General features: G+C 46.6%; 1 protein-coding gene across 17 annotated transcripts in view; it reads right to left on the bottom strand.

The window, feature by feature from the left end:
• Nucleotides 1-153: 153 nt before the first annotated feature.
• Nucleotides 154-20,024, bottom strand: part of ATXN1 (ataxin 1) — a 247,998-nt gene continuing 228,127 nt past the window's right edge. For all 17 annotated transcript variants that reach the window (XM_071451448.1, XM_071451520.1, XM_071451476.1 and 14 more), the window contains 2 exons: nucleotides 16,216-18,256; nucleotides 154-8,735 (listed from right to left, as the gene is read on the bottom strand). In XM_071451448.1, coding sequence (XP_071307549.1) covers nucleotides 8,205-8,735; nucleotides 16,216-18,096 — 2,412 coding nt within the window. In that variant the 5' untranslated portion in view covers nucleotides 18,097-18,256 and the 3' untranslated portion in view covers nucleotides 154-8,204. The remainder of the gene's footprint in view (nucleotides 8,736-16,215; nucleotides 18,257-20,024) is intronic.

Consider the following 20,024-nt stretch of genomic DNA (forward strand, 5'->3'; position numbering starts at 1 on the left):
GGCCGCCTCTGGGCATCATCACAAGTAAAAGCCAATGCCCTCAAATGCATTGCCAGGGCAGGGCTGGGGGAGGACTGGGCAGGGAATTAAACTGGGTAAATTATGTCCCTAGGAAAGCTCTCTCCTGTTCAGTCATAAAAGACAAAACACACATTTGCAATTGGCACTGTTATTTTATTAGTACGAGTATACTGAAACAATAAACTTGTACTGGTATACAGACAATTTCTTTAAAACAATTTTGTTCAAATTTTGAATCAAACATTGTTTTATTATAATAATGAAATAATTTCTACCTAGAAAACCTGCAAGCACCATCAAAGAAAGGGACCATAAAATTCAATAAACAGACGCGAGTGTATCCTACAAATAGACACACCACCATTAGAAAATAGAATATGAATTCTTCCATTTTTTTTAATATTTGTTTTAAAAAAGCTAGTGCAAGTACAATATTTTACACTGGAATTACAGAGAGTATGCACGCATATGGAAAAAAGTTCTCCTGTCACAATAAAAGCTCTTAACTATGTCTGTATGCACTTAAAATCTTCTCCTCTTTTCAATAAGGTGCAAAACGTTATTCCCTCCCTATTTTCTCCTTTGTACTGGCCATGTCAGCTCAATTTCTCCCCAACACAAAGCTGCGATATCCCTTTTACTGGGCCTACTAGGAACTACACTGGAAGTGTGATTTGCAACAACCCTCATTAGTAATACTAGACAATTAAAAAAAAAATTACTTTAAAAACTACTGATGTCTAATGGCTGGACCTGACCCCGGCTCGGCCAAGCGCCGCTGCCAGCTGCTGCCGGGAGCGGTGACATAGCTAGTACAAAATGGATTTCAGTAGCTCACCCAAACTGAAAAAGGTTGGGAAATTCCCCCACCCCCACTTTTGTAACACTGCGAAAAGAACAGTGTTCAACAAGTTAATACATTATTAAAAAAAAAAAAAAAAAAAGGAGCAAATACATACATTAGTGAGTTTCAACATTAGCTGACTGTCGTGAAGAGTTGCATCTATGCCTTACCAGATTAGTAACTTCGCGAAGCGCCTGGCCGTCCGAGCCACCTGCGGCCACCCCCGGCCCGTTTTTGCCCTCAGCTTCCCAGATCCAAACCCGGTGGACTGGAACAAAAATTCTGCAGAGCTTGTTCAACGAGAGAGTACCTGGGCCCTGGACTTTTAAAGCAAATGCCAGGGTGGAATCCCCTCACCAGCAGGTGTGAAGGGGCAGACCCGCACTGCCGGCAGAGCCAGTGGTCCCACCCTGGCTCCACCCTGGCTGAGGATCTGGGCCCTGAAGTTTCTGCCCATCACCAGTCTCGTAGTACAGCAAGGACAGCTTCAACAAGTGACTCCGCTCGCTGCAAACAACACTTCCAATGCACACCTACTGCGTGGTCGAGGGAAAGGGCACAGGAGCTTTAACTGCTCAAAATAGAAACTAACAAAAAAGAAACAACCTTGGATGAAGCCTCCAAAAAATCCTCAGTGGAAGACTTGCGTCCTTTCAGCTAACAACAAGAAAAAACCTACGGAACCCTTAGAGACGGTTATTGTATAAATACTACCTGTTGGCTGAATGCACTTCACCGTGACACAACTGGGGCTGGTTTCTGAGTGCCTGGGGGTCACTTGCACAGGGCGAGCGTTCCGATCCCCTGTGCCCATGGGAGCCAAAGATTGGGTCACCTCCGGGGAGGGGGATGGGAACAGCTGGAAACTTTGCCCTCTCCACCCTGCCACCAGCTCCCAGCTGCCCAGCTCAATCTTTGGACAGGAAAAGGGTCCTCTCTTCAGAAACTGCTTCAGGATCCTCTCCTTTTGGCTTCTGAAAAACATCAGTCTTGCCATTGGTCAAGACCGTCACTGGAACCGTGTGACCAGCTGCTCCTGGCGCTCTGGCAGCAGCGGTGGGAGAAAGGGGCAGTGACTGGGGCTGGAGGGCCGGGTCACCTCAGGTACCATTCTGCTGCTAGTGCTGGGCAAGGATACCTTGTTACAAGCACTTCTAGCTCAGGGTTGTACTCTTTGGATTTCATCTGGACCAGGAAGTGCTGAAAAAAAGTGGAACAGCATCCCCAGAGAGAGAAAAAAATGGGACCAAAAGGCCTCAGGTGGAAACTACGCAGGTTGTGCTCAGCCGGCAGCAGCTCTCAACCCGAGGGCTGCCAGCACCAGCAGGGTCCCCACACCTGGGCCAACCCAGGGCATGGCCAAGTCTCCCTCGGAACCAGCCTTGACCTCTGGGCTGCCAGGGGCTCCCTCAGCGCAGGCGGAAGAGACTTAAAGCCAAAATACAACTGCAGAGGGAGACTCTTATTTTGCACATTAGCCACCCTTCGAAGTGCCCGGTAGCTGCACTCAGGAATTGCTGCTCCAAGGTGTATTTTCAGCACAGGAATTAACAGCATGACTCCATTCCCCAGAAACGGGACCCATATAATACGAACAGAAAATTAAGCAGTTGTTCTTTAAGAGCCTTTTAAGTAATAATTCTTCCTGGCCAGAGCCAATACAAATCAGATCATCTAGACATGACATTTTCTATATACAAAAAACATGTAACTTTCAACCTTTCTCTGCTTTTGTATTTAAAAACTTTTTTTTTTACAAACAAGGTATGAAACTCACTGTTCAAACAGAGCCATCTCTTTTTCAAACACTGAATGAATCATTCCAACATTCATTTTTCTTTTGTGCAATTTTTTAAAACATTACCTGTACTCCTCAATGTGAGTGCTTCAAAAAAAGTTTCTATTTTTAATAAGCTTCTCAAATTAGGTTTACATCAAAAAATATTCCCACAAGGTATAGTGCTACAAGAAAAGATCCTATCAGTAAAGGTAACACATCTGAAGCGAGGTCGTCTATGTAAAAGAAATTGAACTCTGGAGTAGAGGTGTGCAACGCGTTTGGAATTTCCCTATGGGCACAAAGCAAGGCTGTCCTCAGGACAGGGAATCAAGTGGACATGTAGGCATACACATAAAAAAAATGCACACATAACTTCTTTGTGTGCAAACAGACATTTCTGCCTGGGGGTGTGTGTGCACATATGCATATCTGCATCAACAAATTCTCATTTTGCTATGTATTACAGGATTTGGGAGAGTGGGAGGGTTGGAAAAACCAGAGAAAAGGAAATTACTGCCTCCGCTCTGGTGGCATGTTCCCCTTGCTTTTCACATCAACACTGGCCAGAGCTCACAGTGGACTCTGCTGCTACCTGTGATGATGGGGAGGGAAGAAATGGAAACTGTACGAGTGCATATCTCATTCTGCCATTTGTCAAATTTCTGGGACAGCAGAAAGTGTTTCAATGGGCCAAATCCCCTCCACCTGCCCAAGGCTTCTGCCCTGGTCAACCCCAACAAAGGTCAGGATCCGGCCCTGATTGAACCACGCTTCAGTTCCACAAAGATTTATACATGTGCTTTACAGCAAGCCCCTGAGCAGCCTTTGCTGGCCAGCCCAGACCTCCCATGGACACACGTATAAGCGTTTGCAGAACTGGGTCCCATGACATGCAGAGCATTGCACCAAGAGCCATTCTGAAACAACACTATTAGTGTTTAAAAAGATTGGGAATTCGCTCTCCTTGACACAGGCTTTTTTTTTTTTTTAAGCAGTTGCAAGAATTAACAGAATTTCACCATTTCCTTTTTACTACTGGCAACACACTTTAAAGTAATATAAATCTCTGCAGAGAGTGTATTTTCATGAATAACCAACAGCTACAGTTCATGCTGAGCCTGCTGCTTTTGTATTGCAATCTAAATGAGATCTACAAAGTTTAAACCATGAGATGCAGGAAATCCAAACTTGTCTGTAACATTGTTCATCCCTACTCCGGAGCAGTAAAAGTGCTGCTTCTGGTCACATCAGTGTACCACACATACACCAGCCCCATCCCTGAGTAAAAGGTGTGAAAGGTTTCTAAATGTTCCTTGATTTAAGGGAAACAAGAGTAGTGATGTCACTTCCCCATGCTGAGAAAATGACGGGAACGACAGGTCGAACGAAGCGACAGTGGGACAAAGGAATTAAAGGAATGAAAAAAGGAACATGTGTCCCTCCCCTCCTCCCGAGGTCTGCATCTTTGAGGGAAAGCAAGTCTAAGGGCAAGGTACAAAATGGTAAAATAGGTCAACAGCGACTCCAATTCGGGTCTTGACCAGAGGACTCGAGGTAAGTGACATCAAACTCAAATTCCCCATGATGTGGCCCAGACAAACTGAAACAATGCCTAAGTTAGACGCTATAAGGAACAGTCACTGTATATATAGAGATATATAGATAGATAGACAGATAGATAGATAGATAGATAGATAGATAGACAGATAGACAGACAGACAAGTAGATTTTTTTTAAGAAATCCCTATAAAGAGGTTCTTGTTTTATTTTTCTTTGCCCTGACTAATTTCTTGGTGATTGTATGCATTTTGTTGTGAACTAAAGAGGCCTGCTACAAAAGGAAAGGAACAAACAGACAAAAAGAAAATTGCTCTTAGTTACTATTGCAAAGCGGCCGCACACAGAGCAGGGGCAGAGCCTCCTCCTTCGGCTTCACCTCAGCATCCCCGTGCTTGCAAGTGGTGTTTTGCACCTGCCCTGGGGATCCATGGCACTCCCAGGCCTGGGGCTGCACCACAAGGGATGCTCAGTGCCAGAGGGAAAGGCAAAGCCCTGCCTTGCAAAGGACTTGGCCCCAGTGGGAGCCAGCTCCTGTGTGCGTGTGCCCAGGCAGAAGGTGGCACTCGGCATATGGTGAGTGCCACCCTCTGCCTGGATGCCATGTAGACATGAATACATCACTTTTTTTGCTTTTTTTTTTTTCTTCCTGGATCTCTTTAAACAACAAATACAAGATGGGTTCATGTTTTCCGGGGCAAGGAATCTTATACCCTTAATATGGTGTGGGTTTTTGGAGGGGGGAGGACAGGGAGGGACTTATTAAGGGGGGGGGGGGGGCAGGGAGAAAGGTAGAAAGAAAGAATTCAGAAGAGACAAAACCAGGGGAAATCAGAAGTGGGTATGAGATCTAGCTAACACCACACAGGTGAGTCTAAGTTGGCACGTAAAGTATTGCACATCCTACAAAAGCTAAAGCATGGAAGGGGACAATTGTTTGGAAAGAACCAGTTATTTCAGAATTCCTCAGTCTGAAATACAAGCACATAACTAATACATTCCTATTGCTCCAAATGTATTTTTTTATTATTATTTTTTTTTAGTGTTAGTTGAATAGATCCAGTCAGTTTAATAGCCCCTGCTTCCTTATTGACCACAAATGTGTACGCGTATGGTTTTACTTGAGATTTCTTTTTTTCTAAGTAGACGTGAAGTACAGAAATAGTGGTAAGACTGTGAACTAAAATCTGTAATTCTTTCTATTCCTTTACCATCAAAGCTTAAAAAAAAAACAGGAAACAAAACGAAACAATAAATTGCAAGTGCCCTGAGCAGAGTATATGGAAGATTAAGCAACTTCTCTGAGCAGAAATATTAACAAATAAGCACTAACTAAGCTGTGTGATTGTGAGAAGAAACCCACTCAGCTATTTGGTAGCCTGCCGAGAGGTTAATAAAATTCAAGGAAATTCAAAAAAAGTTTCAAGCTATTTTAAACATATTTCAACTTTTTGGTGCACCCCAGAATATGGTATAAAAACAATTAGGTCTGGTGTGAGCTAAATTTCAAGTAACAAGTAACAAGAGTCAAAGATGGGGTTTGGGGTTAACATTTCTTCTCTCAAAGAAAAGCACTGTATTTCAGGGGAGAGGGAAAACAAGACTTTAAATAAATTTGTTCACTTTAGGTTACTGTGTTTCTAATGACGGACTTTGATTTCCTGTTCTCCCTATGAGTACAGCTTCTTCAAAACTACCTGAAGGATGTGAACTCGCCAACCAAAAATGACGACACGAACGCTTGCTCACAGAGGGCCCGAGTGCGATCCCACTGCAATCCCACTGGGATCTTCCAAGAAGCAGCGACATGCTTTAGCACTCAGCCCCGACACACTTCATGCTGCACCTCCCCGAGGCTTGTGCAGGAGGTTGGGTGCACAGCACCTCAGAGGATCCGGCCCTACCTGGGGAAAGAAAAGACTGAACGCGTGAATCCCCCTGCTCCTACTTGGTTTGTACCAAACTCCTGAAATGTCGCCTTTCCAATGGAAAATGATGCAATTAAAATAACAAATAATAATAATAATAAAAACAATAAAATAACAATAGGTTTGTTTTCAAAACAAACAAACACCTTGCTTACTTATAGAAATGGTTTTTTTTCTGGAAAACACTCTCAGCAAGTCTGAAGAAAAATTCTCAGAGGTGTCCCGGTAGGACCTGGTTCTGTGTGGCCGATAAGGTAGAAAGACCAAAAATGAACTCTGAAAGGAACGTAACCCTATGAAATGGCCTAGAGCGTAGGCAGGTTAGTGAGTAATTGCTACATTTGTTTATGCTCTTTCAGACCCCCCCCACCCCACAACATTATTAGGTAAAAACTGCAGGAATACCACACAAATGATAAACTCAAGATGTGCAAATTGCAAGATTCTTTAAAGTCCATCTTTTTCAAAAACACTGGACAATGATTTTTCCTCTTTCCTTTTTCCTTTCTCTTTTTTTTTTTTTTTTATTATGTCAGCTCGCATATGCCTTTAACTCTTTCTCAAGCATTAAAGTTTAAAAAGTGCCTCCTATTAAGTAGTCCTTTGTGGACAATGACTGTCACATACTAGTTCAATAATTCACATTCATCCCTTTGAAACCACATTAAAACTTTCAGCATCTTGCCTGTGAGAAAACTTTACATAGTTGCATGTAGTTACAGTGTTGAAGAGATTTGTTTGTTTGTTGTTGTTGCTTTCCGAGCAGATTAAAGTGATATACAGTACGTACTGAGTGTTAGACCAGGATGCTCAGCAATAAAGTGTGAACAGCATTTTAAGTGCTTAAAGACATTCTAGGTTCATCTTCAACAGCGGATTCCTGTGTCACACACCGCAATTTGAAAAAAGTGGCACCGGTTGTCCATAACCAAGAACTAAAACCAGTACTAGAGTTAAAGACAAAGATTTGCAACCTAACTGCAAACGATGGATGCCTGTGATCTCAAAGGGGCAGTCTGCGTCTACCTCGTGGAAGCAAATGTCAATGGCGTAACCCGGTCGATTTGTCTAACACTGCACAGAAACAGGAGTGAGCCTGAGCCAGGCACATCCGCAGAGCCAGAGGCCTCCTCGCACACCCACGCACACCCAGGCACACCCAGGCACACCCACGCACACGTACACACCCACCCACCCCCCTCCCTCAAGGGAAACCCTGTGGTCGAGGCTCCGGACAGCCCCGCCGTCGCTGACTCTGGGCAATGGAACTGCACTAGCAAGCAGAAAGGAAATGTGGTGTGGCAGTTTGCTTTAGGAATAAAAATCAGTGCAGTCAGACCCCATGGGGGAAAAATATATATATACATATACACACACACAAATATATATACATATATATATATATATATACACACACACATATATATATATATATATATATGTATAGCAGAGCCTTGAGTAAGAGTTGGCTTGTTGTTGAAAACATCAGAGACTGTCTAATCCTTTTCAGTAACACACCCAAGGGTTGGTTGTGTCCTCAGCATCCACCTGGGGTGCGGAAACCTCATCACCAACCCGCCAGAGAGCAGCTGTCCTGCCCTGGGGGCTGGCATGCACCCACAACCACACACACACGCACACACACCCCATGTTTGACACACACCTCTGCTACAGTTCCCTTCTCCTCACCTCCCCCCAAAAAAACTAGAACAGGAACCAGAACAACAAAACAAACACAAAGCGATGAAAAGAAAACAAAATCACAGCTGGACCCTGTCCTACACGAGGTGTTAGAAAACAGGAGCCATGACAACACATTCATTTCCACTAAGGGTGTGTGAAGCAGATACTGCCCCTTCTGTAGCTCTCGATAAACCTAGTCACTGACAAACACTTGTGGAAAAACATATGCACCAGTCTCCTGCATAATACCAGCTGCAACTATAACAACAAGGTTATAACATAAACCTAAAATAAGATGATAACATGTAAATACTGGGTTATTTAGTCTACAGTACAGTAATCTGGATAAAAATGACAAGGGATAGCCTAATTTCCTTTCCCCAAACAACTTTTACTTTCCTACATTGGATCGACCTTCAATGCAAATCTTAACCTCCTGAGGAATAAAAGAAGGCTTGGGAAGAGTCAAAGGTGGCTCCTCTTCTGATTTCTCTAGTTTTCGTGTTTCGGGGGCTGACCACCTCCTCTTCCTTGTTGCTGGGGGCTTGCTGGGTTCTGTTTTGGTGAGCAAAGGTGCTGCAGGCAATCCTATTTTGTCCGGAAACTTCAGTTCACCATTCTCAGCTAACATCTGTGCGCTTCCCTGATTAATCCCGTTTTCCTGCTCCGCATACCTGTGTCTACTTCCAGCTAGACTGTCATTCTTTGAATGCTTCAGTAAGATACTAGCTGAGTCCATGGGCTGGCCCTTTTTAATAGAGCCGTTCTTCAGGTTCTTGAGTGTGAGCGATATGCAGACGTCCCCCACTGAGAGTTTGGAGCATGGCAAATCAAAGAGCTGGTTGGTTCTTTCAGGGCAGCACGATGACCAGCCTTGTCCAAATACAAAAAAAGGGTATTCTACCAAGACTTCCACGCTGACCTGCAAAAAGAGATGGGACAACACAGGAAGACAGAGGGAGAGAGAGGGGAGAGCATGAGATCACTCCATGAGCCCTCACACATGTGCAGCGCTTGTCACAGGGGAGAGGGATAAAGCTGGAATTGCAAAGGCGATGTTCAGTTTCTGCAAAATCAGAATATTGGTCACCAGACTTCACGCCAGCCCTTGTCACCCAACTCTTAATACTTTCTCTGAGCTCAGTATTTCATAGAACAAACTTCAGCAGGAATCAAGTGTTACCTTTATCCAGCCACTCAGACAGGCAAAAGAGTTGAAACAGCTTCAGTGTCAGCCAACTGTTTCCTACCATCCCCTTGTGGTACCTAGAACTGTAAGTTAAATCTAAAGATCTTTTCCAACCAGAGGATGGCTCAAGAGAAGCTCTCAGTTCTGATATATGATTTCCTAAGTGATCACAGGAATGTCATCCTGACCTCTGTCCGAACAAGCACTCACTGAGCAGTGTGAAAGGGTGAAGGTACTCTGATTGCCAGGGGAAGGCCACGAGCACACACAAAGTTGTAGCCATTAAGAGCAGCAAGTGAGAGCCTGCCTTCCCTCAGCAGTCTGTTACCAGTCCAGTTTCTTCCCTTCTCACACCTGATCTTCCACTCTGCTGCAGAGTTTATCTCCTGCACTTCCTCAGGGAGGTGGTCATCTTTCCTCCTCCTGTGGTTCCCCTTTCCCTCTGCTTTACCCCACTTTAAAGACACATCTGGTAAGGAATCCTACCTAACCATCTTATGGGGAGCTGCCATGGCCAGAACAGACCAACAGCAGGTGCCTCCTGCTCCCTGACCTTGCAAATGCTGGGCCTTGAGGTCCCAGCATGATAAAAAACACCTGATAAAACCATGATAAAATACCCACTTATCTTTGCACGTGGTAGCAGTCCAGCACTCACTGCAGGCTCAAACACTTGATGTGGACTCATGTGATTCTCAACCCATGGGGCTGACACCCCCCCACTCCCCAGCCCACTACAAAGATAGCAGGAAATTCTAATACTTCTTTAAAACTTGGCACGTGTTTTTAACTGCTGCCTGTCACATCAGTGAGGTCTGCGACTGTAAGAGGCTGGCTTGTGCTGGAGACAGATACCCACTGCTCTGCTCCCACAGGCCTCATGTCCTCTGGAGCTCTTCTCAGGCATGAGGGCACAATCCCACTCTGATGGTGTAACCTTAATTTGGTAGGGGCAAAAGGGTAGGAGATCACGTGAATACATGTGCTCACCTCATTTCTGAGCCATTCAGCAGCCACAGACTGCACCAGCTGCCTGGAGAGTCTTCCCTCTCCAGGGCCACAGACTCACTTAAAAGGAAGATCACAGCAGGCTTGTGAAACCACCTCTCACCCCTGGAACGAGTAATTCTGTCACACCCAGCATGGCTTTGCACCATTAAAAATGCATTTTGACACAGAAGCAGTTTGAGATGCACACTGCATTCCAGAGTTCCAACACATCTGTTTATAATGTTAAGTGTGAGCCTTGGGATGGAGTTGCACGGTCTGTCTCACCAAGAAGAGGCTGGGCTCTATGGAAGCACAGTCCCCAGCAGCCCTGCCCCATCCCTGCTAGCAGTGCCACCCCCACAGCTGCTCTCCCTGCAAGCAGGGCCCCTGGTAGTGCCCTTCACACCCCACCAGCTCCACAGCCCTTTTGGGCAAGAAGACTTGCTCAGGAATGTCTGACAGCTCAGAGATAGATGCTCCAGGAGCAGGAAACCAATGATTCCCACCGGATGTTGACAGTGTCTCTGACTATATGCATGCCATGCACTAGCAGCCATAAACTTCTGTTTATGGAGGGTTGATTCTGTTGGAAAAACCTAATTGAGTCTATAAATATATGCTATGCATTTCTGCAACTAGGCCAGTGGATAACAATACATCCATTATCCTGCCACTCCACCTGCTCACCACAGTAAGCCACTGTACAAGGAATTTCAAAAGGAGCAGTTTAGAAGTGTAAGATACTACATCAATTTTTGTCATGCTAAACCTTTTTCCAATCAGAACTATTTGCCAACAGTCAAACTACACACACTGCAGTAGTGGAAAGGGACCTGACCTGAGCCCTGGTTTAAGCTCTGAACTATGGAGAAACTGGGGTGAGATAACCATGAAAGTCCCAGCCCTTCATGTCACTGGATAGAAACACTCCAGCATGAGGATTTGCAGAAATATTTCCCCAGAGCTTGGGATCCTATTCCGCACATATGCATCTCAGTTTATCTGGAGTCTAATCAGGAGAAGTAATGAGTATCCAGAATCTCCCATGGACTTACATGGAAGCTGCTGTCTGCACAAGAACTGTAGACTGTCTCCAAGCATGGATCATCTGGTGGACACAGCTTTCTCCTTTATATTGCTTTTTCTCACATCTTTCTTTCTTCCTGCTTGCCTGCTGCATTTTTTTTCTTTCCTTTTCTACTTTTCCATCCCTGTCAGAAGCTATTTGTATCTGTGAGAATCATACTTGGTTGTGTGCATCATCCTCACCAACACACAAGTTCCTTGTGATGTCAACACATTTCCACCACACATTATGCTTTTTTTTTTTAATGTAGTATCCAAAACACTTGCTTGAAGGGTTGATCACTGAAACACATACCAGAATTGGTGGTGGTGATCATGAATAATACCAAAGATGGTGGAATGCTAGAATCCCCACAATCTGGTCACACTGTGCATGTACACTTTTGATTTGAAATGGGGAAGTTCCCTCATGGATTATCAAGCCCTGTTTTAGCTGTCTGCTTCTGGATTCAGCTAAGGAGGGATTTGAGGCAACCATCCTCTAAAAACAAGTTTAAGAACTTTGTAGTGTGAAAGTTCAGTAAAAACACCCCCACAAATTTTTTTCTGACCACTGCACTAAAAGACAAACCCCCTTATTTTAAAAGCTTGCCTCCACCACCCCAGTATTTTGCCACAATTATTATAGGACAGAAGGAAATTTGGAACTTTCCTACCTACTACTAAGAGGATAAAGTAAGAAACAAACATGTTGGCTCCTCTCAAAGCATACTGAGGCTCCATTGCAAGCTATATTTATATTTCTATTTGTTAACACTGACTAGTGAAAGCAGCTGAAACTCTTCAGTGCAGCCACTGAAAACTGAAACTTTCTATAACTCTTTGTAATTTTTATTTCTCAGCCAAGCTCAGTAGGCAAGACAGGCTTAAGACAGCTTAAGAAATCCCAGCTGGAGCTGGAATACTTATACTAGGGGCTGGAAGATCTGATGCCCAGGAAACACCCTTCCCATCATTGAGAAACACAACTTTAGTTTTGGGCCTCGCTGCTGCAACCAAAATAACAAGCACGAAAGCAAAAGGTGCCTAATGAAAGTGGTTCATGTGAACAATATTTTAATAAATGTAAACATGCATTTTCCAATTAAGTGTTTTTCTCCATAATGCTATTAAAATGTGATGAAACTAGGAGTGGCAGGTTGGAAACAAAGAGAAGGAAGCAGTTCTGGAAACAATGTGCAATTAAGCAGCAGAGCTCTCCACGGAAGGCCTTGCTTTGGGTGCTGAAAAGCTCCTCAGGCCCAAAAAACAACTGGGTGGATTCACAGAATAGAAGCTCTCCTTCTCACAGAGAGAAGCCTCTGCAGTGCCCTGCTCCCACACAACCTCCCCTAGTCAGAAACTTCAGGACTTCTACTGTTCTCCCTGCACTCCGATGCCCTCACAAGAGTGGATTTCCTGTGAGAGATTTCTGGGGCTGTAGGCAGCACCTCCTGCCATGGAACCACTCTCCAGAACGTGCTCTGCCTGGGCACCCCCCAGGGCTGCATCTACCCCAGTTCAGTCCCCTGTTCTATGGCAGAGGCAGGCAGGGCTGGAACGTCAGGGGCTGCCTGCTGCTCCCTGCAGTCACGCAATGCCGTCATTTCCCAAGAGAAGCCGCCTCTCGTCCAGCAGACCACAGGCTGCCGCCTTCATCACATGAGCTCTGTCATCTGCTGCACTCCCAGAGCTCAGGAACGTGAGGACAGACCACAGCCACCCATCACTTGCAGACAAAAGGACTTACTGTCCTGTGACCAGAGGACACAGAGATCACATGAGGGGAAGGCTGGCAGAGATCTCCATCTGCAGTGGTGAACTGAGTCAACATCTCTTTCTGTGTCTGTTATGGTGACAAGGATAATGAAAAGGGGAGCTCAAAGAAAAAGTAACCATTTGTGTGTGCATTGAAAGATGTAAGGGGAAAACTGAACTAGATGATGGTCTAAAATCATATGCACTAAACTAAACTAGTTAGGGCTAATAACTGCATACTCTAATGGGACTTTCCCATCTCTAGTGGTGTTGATTCCGGTTTGGTTTTGCTGGGTTTTTTTTTAAAAAAAAGGGAAATTAAGAACTGCATGCTCATCTTTTCCATTTAATCTATACTTTAGAAATTATTAGGAACTGAAGTGTAGCATTTCAGAGAACTCATTTTGCATAGCCTGTGTGCTTTGACCTCAACATCAAGGGAGGTGAATTACTGGCTTCTGTATCCTCCTGGCAGCAAAAGGATAGACAGGTGATGAAATTCTATAACACATAATTATAATTATATAATTCTATAATACATAATCATGGTGAAATTCTTATTACAAAAATAATATATGGTATTCCAAAGAGATGTAGACCCATGGGTCTTGTCTTCTAGGCACCTTGAATGCACAGGAGCAGCAGCTGGACTTTATGTTCTGGCCCAGTTGATACTTACTTGACTTGTTAATCCAGAGCTGGGATGCTGTGAAATGGAAACCTAGCATCCCTCCAGGGGTAAAGACAGTTAGTTCATTTATTTCAGTTATTAAGGCCTTCAGGTGTGTTGATTGTCCTCTAGGTTTCCATACCTGGAAGAGGGATGGAGTTTCTAGGTGACTGGAGGACTGGAAAAGCAGGGAAGATGACCCCTTTCTGCCTAGGTGCTGTGCTGGGGAGGGCCAGCTGTGGGCTGGCAGTGACATGACACAAGAGCAGCTGCCCTGTTTACATGACAGTGGTATACGCTCAGCTGAAAATAACCTCCTACCTCTGTCCTTCAACTGGTGAGAAAATTAGCTAGTGTTTGGACAGAGCTTGAAAATACAGATTCATCAATATTATAATGACTTCCCAGCGATCCCTGGGAGAAGTAAGTAAGTGAGCCAAAGCTAATGATAACAACCCTATTTCTGTATGGCACTTACTTACAAGTTACACTCCCTTGGTAATACCACTTGAAAAGCTCTCTCCCTGCAGAAGCACGTATGCAAGTGAAAGTCAATTGTAATGAAATACTTTGTGAAGCTGCACTACACACACAGCTCTATCCCCCTGCACTCCAGAGTCAAGAGCTCTATTTCAGCACGGCAGCACCACAGTGCTAGTGCTCAGAGTGGCTTGACAAAATACTGCTCTTTCAGAGAGAAGACTAAGCCTCTTCACACAGGCCATCTTCTAAGGAGTAATGACTGCTGCACACCTGAAAATAAGGCTGAATACTTCCAGAGCACCACGGCAGGCCAAGGGTGAGGTCAGAGACTTCAAGCATGTAGAAATGCACCCGCTCTCTCTCTCTTTCCCTCCCCCCTCCCCAAAGCAAAGGAAAACCAGCAGTAGTCCCTGCTAGGCAGGGACACAGCTGATCTGGGAAGAGACCCAAGTCCTGGAATCTGCAGGAAACCTAAATTAAACTCTCATTTCTAATCATATCTCTACGTGACTTGCCGTCCATTCTGGAAGCATCCCTGGTGGGAAACACAGCTGGGGAGTATTTCGGCTGCGATGATGTCAGCCTGCTCCCGATAGGCTTCTCTGTAAGGTGACACTCTGCTGGGTGAGACCTGTGCCAGGCCCTGGATTTGTAGAGCCTCGGACTTGCTCCCTTTCTGCCAGAGGATGGCACTCCACCCCCTGCAAAAGAGCAGCTCTTCCCAGGACCGCAGTCCATTGCCTGCCTTGACAGGGCTGTGACCGAAACATGACACAAACGCTATCTGCTCATTTGTACCCCTTCTTCTGTGCAGACACCGATGGCCTGGCTGCAGGCAGAGAAATGTGTGCAAGATGAAAATTGCAGAGTGGAGATTGCTACTTTTGAAATCTCATTGTTCAAGGCACCGTGGCAAATTATAGTAACTGGTCCTTATCCAAGGACAGTTCCTTTAACCTGAGATGCACCAAAATACAGTTAAGCAGTGGGGAAAAAATCGAGTCTCTATACTGGAAGCACGAGAGGCTCGACTTCAATCGCTGTGCAGATGCAGGCGCATGCACGAACAAACCCACACAGGGAATCTGCCTGTTTGACTTGAGAAGGAGGACATGCCACATGTAGTGATTCATCGTGTGTGTACACCTGGGGAAGGACAGGCCACAGGCTGCTGAGACTGTAAGAAATTTTCTGCGTGATCTGCTCCTCAGTACCATCACTGTTTGCTTTTCTCCTCCAAACCATCAGCCTGAGGTGTGTTACTACCTGTGTCCGTGCCCAGTTCCTCTCATTCTCCTTCTCTCTCATTCTGCTTCGCCAGTGCTGAGGCTGCAGCATCAGAGGTGCAGATGGTGGAGTTCACAGCACTCACACCAAAACAAAAAGATTTGCAGCAGGATTATCTAAACTGAGTACCTCCAGGAAGCCAAATGCTACACAGTACATCTGAACTTTTCAGCATCAACCAACAGAATCTTTTGCTCAGATTGCTCAGAATTGGATCAGAAATTGCTCAGAAAATGGATCAAAAGCATCAGGACAATGCTTTCAAATCAATATCCACTTGTTCTCAACCTAAAAACACCTCTGGAAAGTTATGGGTATTCTTCCTGCTTTGGAAACAGAGAAGCAGAGGTCAGAAGCACAGCCTGCCCAGACACCTAGACAGTTTTTCCTTCCAAATTGCATTTGACCACAGAGTTTACATGAGCCATGCAATGTTAAAACCACCTTCAAGCAAAGCTTCAGAAAAACTCTCTAGTGCATTTCAGTAACTTATGTGCATGAGAATTATTACCAGGCAGCTCCAAGTTTTTAAGCCATGGAAATTCACTGCCTTGTGCCCAACCTATCTCTTTAGGGTCAGTTTTGATCTGATTCTATCACGACCCTTCTGGTGTGAATTGTAAAAATCACCTATCAAAATGAAAAATATAACCTTTCATACTCCTTATATTATCTGGTATTTTAATCAAAACCCCTGAAAATCACATAAGTCTTCCTGTGAGTTCCCCAGCTATAAAAGAGACCCATTTGATATCCAAGAGTCTACATCTATCACCAGTGTGACCTGATGGCTCCTCCCAGCACAGTGAGTGGGACGATTTTTGGTCTACAGTTTGAACCACAGATGGATGAAGAACCAAGCCCAAGTTGATCCGAAGCAAGTGAGCTGTGGTGTGGCCTGGGGGGCCAGAGCATGCACCTCAGTCCAACCCCCCCCAGCCCATCACGCGATGCCATTACCTGTGCTCGATGCTCCCCCACGGCAAACTGTATGACAGCGATGCCTGGGCTATGGCTGTCTTCGATCCTCTCCACAGTGCTGGAGTCTATTTTCAGGTCATTGCTGATTTCCGCGCTCTGAATGAAGTCTTCTGTTTTCAAGTCCTCCACTTTCTTCAGCTCCCCGTTGGCCAGCTGGATGATCGACCCCTTCATGAAGTAAGGGGGCAGCGTGGGGGGCGCGGCGGCAGGGGAGGCGATGGACTGCACCACAGGCAGGTGGATCTGCGCCTGCACCATGGTGGCCTGGTAGGCAGGCTGGGTGGTGAGGGGCTCCGCGCTGAAGTTCTCGCTCTTGGGGACGGCGGTGGTGACGAACGTGTGAGGCACTGCTGCAAACTGAGGAGACGACGTGACGATCGCGGGCGTGACTCCCGATGGCTCGACGTCCGCGCTGCCAACTGGAATCAGCAGGGACTGTGTGCCCGGGATCACCAGGTGCTGCGGCAGGCTGCCGGGGTAGCCGATGGCTTGCTGCTGGCCGCTCAGGTAGCCGATCACCGGCGGCTGGGTGCCAGTGTAGAAAGCTGTCGCCGGCAGCCCCACGGGGAGCTGCTCGGAGGCGCTGTGGGTGGTCTGAATGACGGTGTGAGGGGACAGCGTGGCCACCGCCTTCACCCCCTCGTGGCCCAGAGCCTGCTGCGGAGACAAGGCATAGGACCGGTGGGTTGGCTTTCCTAAGTGCAAACTTCCCTTGTCGTTAAGGGCTGAAGGAGAGGTCTCACGGTTGGCAGCCTGCTGCACCTCCATGTCTGCCGTGGGCGTGCTGCTGTTGGGGACCACCATGACAGAGGCTCGGACACCTGAGGAATCCCGCACGCCGTACTCGGCGGGGCTCGAGTGGACCACCACGTGCCTGGTCTCATAGTGATGGGGAGCTGGTTTATTGCCTGCTTTGACTAGACCCATGTCGGCAGAAGGCGAAATGCCGTACCTCCGGCTCTTCTCTATCTCGCCGTTCAGTACCTCCTTGGCCTGCATCGCCTGCAGCCGGCTGCTCTCAGGTTTCTTGGGGGCATCCCTGGTGACAAAGTGGCCCCCCGAGTCACTGTACTGCACCACCACTTGGGAGGAAGGGCCAAGGGTGAGGGTGTGCGGGATCACTGTCTGATGTGGGTGCAGGGGGACTGGGATGGTTGGAGGAGAGACATTTCTGACAGTGCTCTGGGAAGAGCTGGAAATGTGGACATACTGGTTCTGCTGGGTGGGCGGAGGAGACCCAGCAGCGATCAGTCCAGGCGTCCTGACCAGGTGCGGCTCAACTTTGTGCCCCTGCTGGCTTAAGCCGCTCATGCTGGCCAGCAAAGTGGAATAAGCCTCCAGCTGGGAGCGCTGGGATGGAGTGGTTGCAACGGCGGTGGCCGCCGCCACGGCGCCGGTCGCAGAATTGGCCGTTGGGGAGATCAGCTGAGAGGGGATGAATCCGGTGTACGATCCACTGTACTGAGGCCCGACAAACTGGAAGGTGTGCTGCAGGTGAGTGTACTGCACAGGGGAAACGGGGGTCCCTGACTGGGAGAGGGCGGGCGAGTACACCGTGGGAAGAGTGGTAGAGGCCGGAACGGACCTGGGTGCGCTCGGCGGGGAATAGTCCATCCCTGCAGACAGTGACTTGTGCAAACCCTGCTGCAAGCCTGCCTCCACCGAGGAGGTGCCCCCGGGCCGGTGCCGGCCCCCCAGGCAGCCCTGGCCACTGGGTGTGCTGGGGAGCCATGCCAGGTTATCTGCACGGTGGTTTTCGTTTGGCAGGACCGGCTTCACCTCCGAAGGCAGGCTGGTGGCAGGGATTTCTCGCTTCTTAGGTGGCAGGCATTCATTGCTCCGCTCTTGGTTGGATTTCATCTTTCGCCGTCCCCCCTCCACTGTGCTTGCTTCACTGTCTGGCTGGCTCTGATTTCAGTCTGATAAATGGAAAGTCACATTTGATTTCTGCAGGGGATCCAGTGACTTCATGAGGAATCATCTCCCTGTGAGCACGATCCTCCGACAGCTCCTCTGGATTCTGCAACAAAAGGGTGGGCAAGGGAGACCGAAGTCATATTGTCAGCAATGAGAAATGAAAACAAATAAGCAGACCCCCTAAATCAGCAAATAGGAAAAAGACCTCTGGGAAAAAAAAAATAAAAATGGTCAGGCATTGCCACTCTCACATCAAGGAGCAGTTGACAGCTAGCTATGCTGTAAATAGCAGAAAAATCCTGGGCATGTCTGCTAATGCATCAGGAAAACTAAAAAATTTAGACATCTGAGAAACAACCTGGCCATAACTTGGCACAGTTAGCAACAGTTATTTATTTCCCAAGGCCTATTCTCCTTCCTCTACGAAAACTCTCCATGTCTCTATGGAGCCTGCTTTGTTCTTCCAGCTTCTTCTTCCCCTGCAATGACGACACTGCCTTCACCCTAACGTGCCCTAAAACAACATGGGCACACAGCAGGGAGCCCTGAGGAACAGGCACACACAAAATATTGTTAGCAACAAGCCATGGTGAGTGGCGCAGAGGGAAGGTGCAACTAAACCCCTGAAACCCAGAGACACCGGCAGGACGACTTCACGTGACACCTTGCAGGGCTGTGGAGGCAGCAGCTGCCTCCTGTCCCCACTCCACACCACAGCTCATTACAGGGACACGTGTGCTTCATCTCTCAGTCTGGCAATGAAGCTCAGCCACGCGAGCTATTTACAGCAGCAGCCCAGAGCCAGGGATGGATCTGAGCCAGGTTTTTGATGTCTGGTGGGGTTTTTTTGACCCAGTGCTTTGAACTCCCTCTGCTACTGATGCCTCACATTCAGGTGTCCAGGCAGGACTCTGCTGGGAGTAACTCCCTGCCACATGCAGGTAGGCCAGAGCCAGGTGCTGGCACCATATCCATCTCTGTCAACCCCACTGTTTCTTAGCCCCTGCTGCACCACAGAGGCTGTTGGTACCACACTCATGGCCACAGCCACAGGTCCATGAGTTTGACTCAGGTGTCCTCAGCCTTGGGGACACGTGCCCAGAACTGCTCAGAAAATTGTGTTTGAGTTTCCTGATCCAAATCATGAGCCCCCACCATTGTAAAAAAACTCGCAGTTTCATATTGGGCTGATTTTGCTGTTGGAGAAAGTAAGTTACTTTCTCTGCATTACCGATTTCATCCAAAGGCAACAAAGTCTTCCTAACTCTTCTATTACCTGCTAAAGAAAATATTGTAACTGTAATATGTTTCACATTTACTCTCTTCCTGAAACCTTGCCTTGCCTAATCAACCTTCATGAAGAGTGAAACTTTTCCTCAGCCCCTGTCCAGCCACCACCTGTCATCTGCATTTCTGGCTGTTTTGAAAGTTGTTCAAGAATGGGTGATGAGAAGCCATGCACCTCGCATGAGTGGCAGCTCAACAAGAAAAGCATGCATTACATGTAAGAAGAATAGAGAGAAAGAATTAAGAATGGATGTAAAAGAAGATGAAAATAGGATATAGCCCACTTTAAAGGGAATGCTGAGCAGCAGTAATGATACTTATCTTATGGCAAGTAATATTCCTTTGGGGGATTTCTTTCCCTGCTACCTCACTTCTAATGAACAATAAGCCTGATGTTTATATGTGTATGAAGTACTTTGAAGACACACTAGACTCAGATTAAACCTATCTTTAAAAGCACTCTTTACGTTTATGGTCCTCCAAGCTGCTGTAAGCCTGCAGGAAAAGTCCAAACCTTCTAATCGTTTGATACAATCAGTCTTAAGTTAATTACTCCATTCTTTAAATATTGATAAACAGTAATG

This window comes from Agelaius tricolor, unplaced genomic scaffold, assembly GCF_023055355.1.
Source record: "Agelaius tricolor isolate 1412-34295 unplaced genomic scaffold, bAgeTri1.0.p SCAF_2, whole genome shotgun sequence".
Classification (NCBI taxonomy): Eukaryota; Metazoa; Chordata; class Aves; order Passeriformes; family Icteridae; genus Agelaius; species Agelaius tricolor.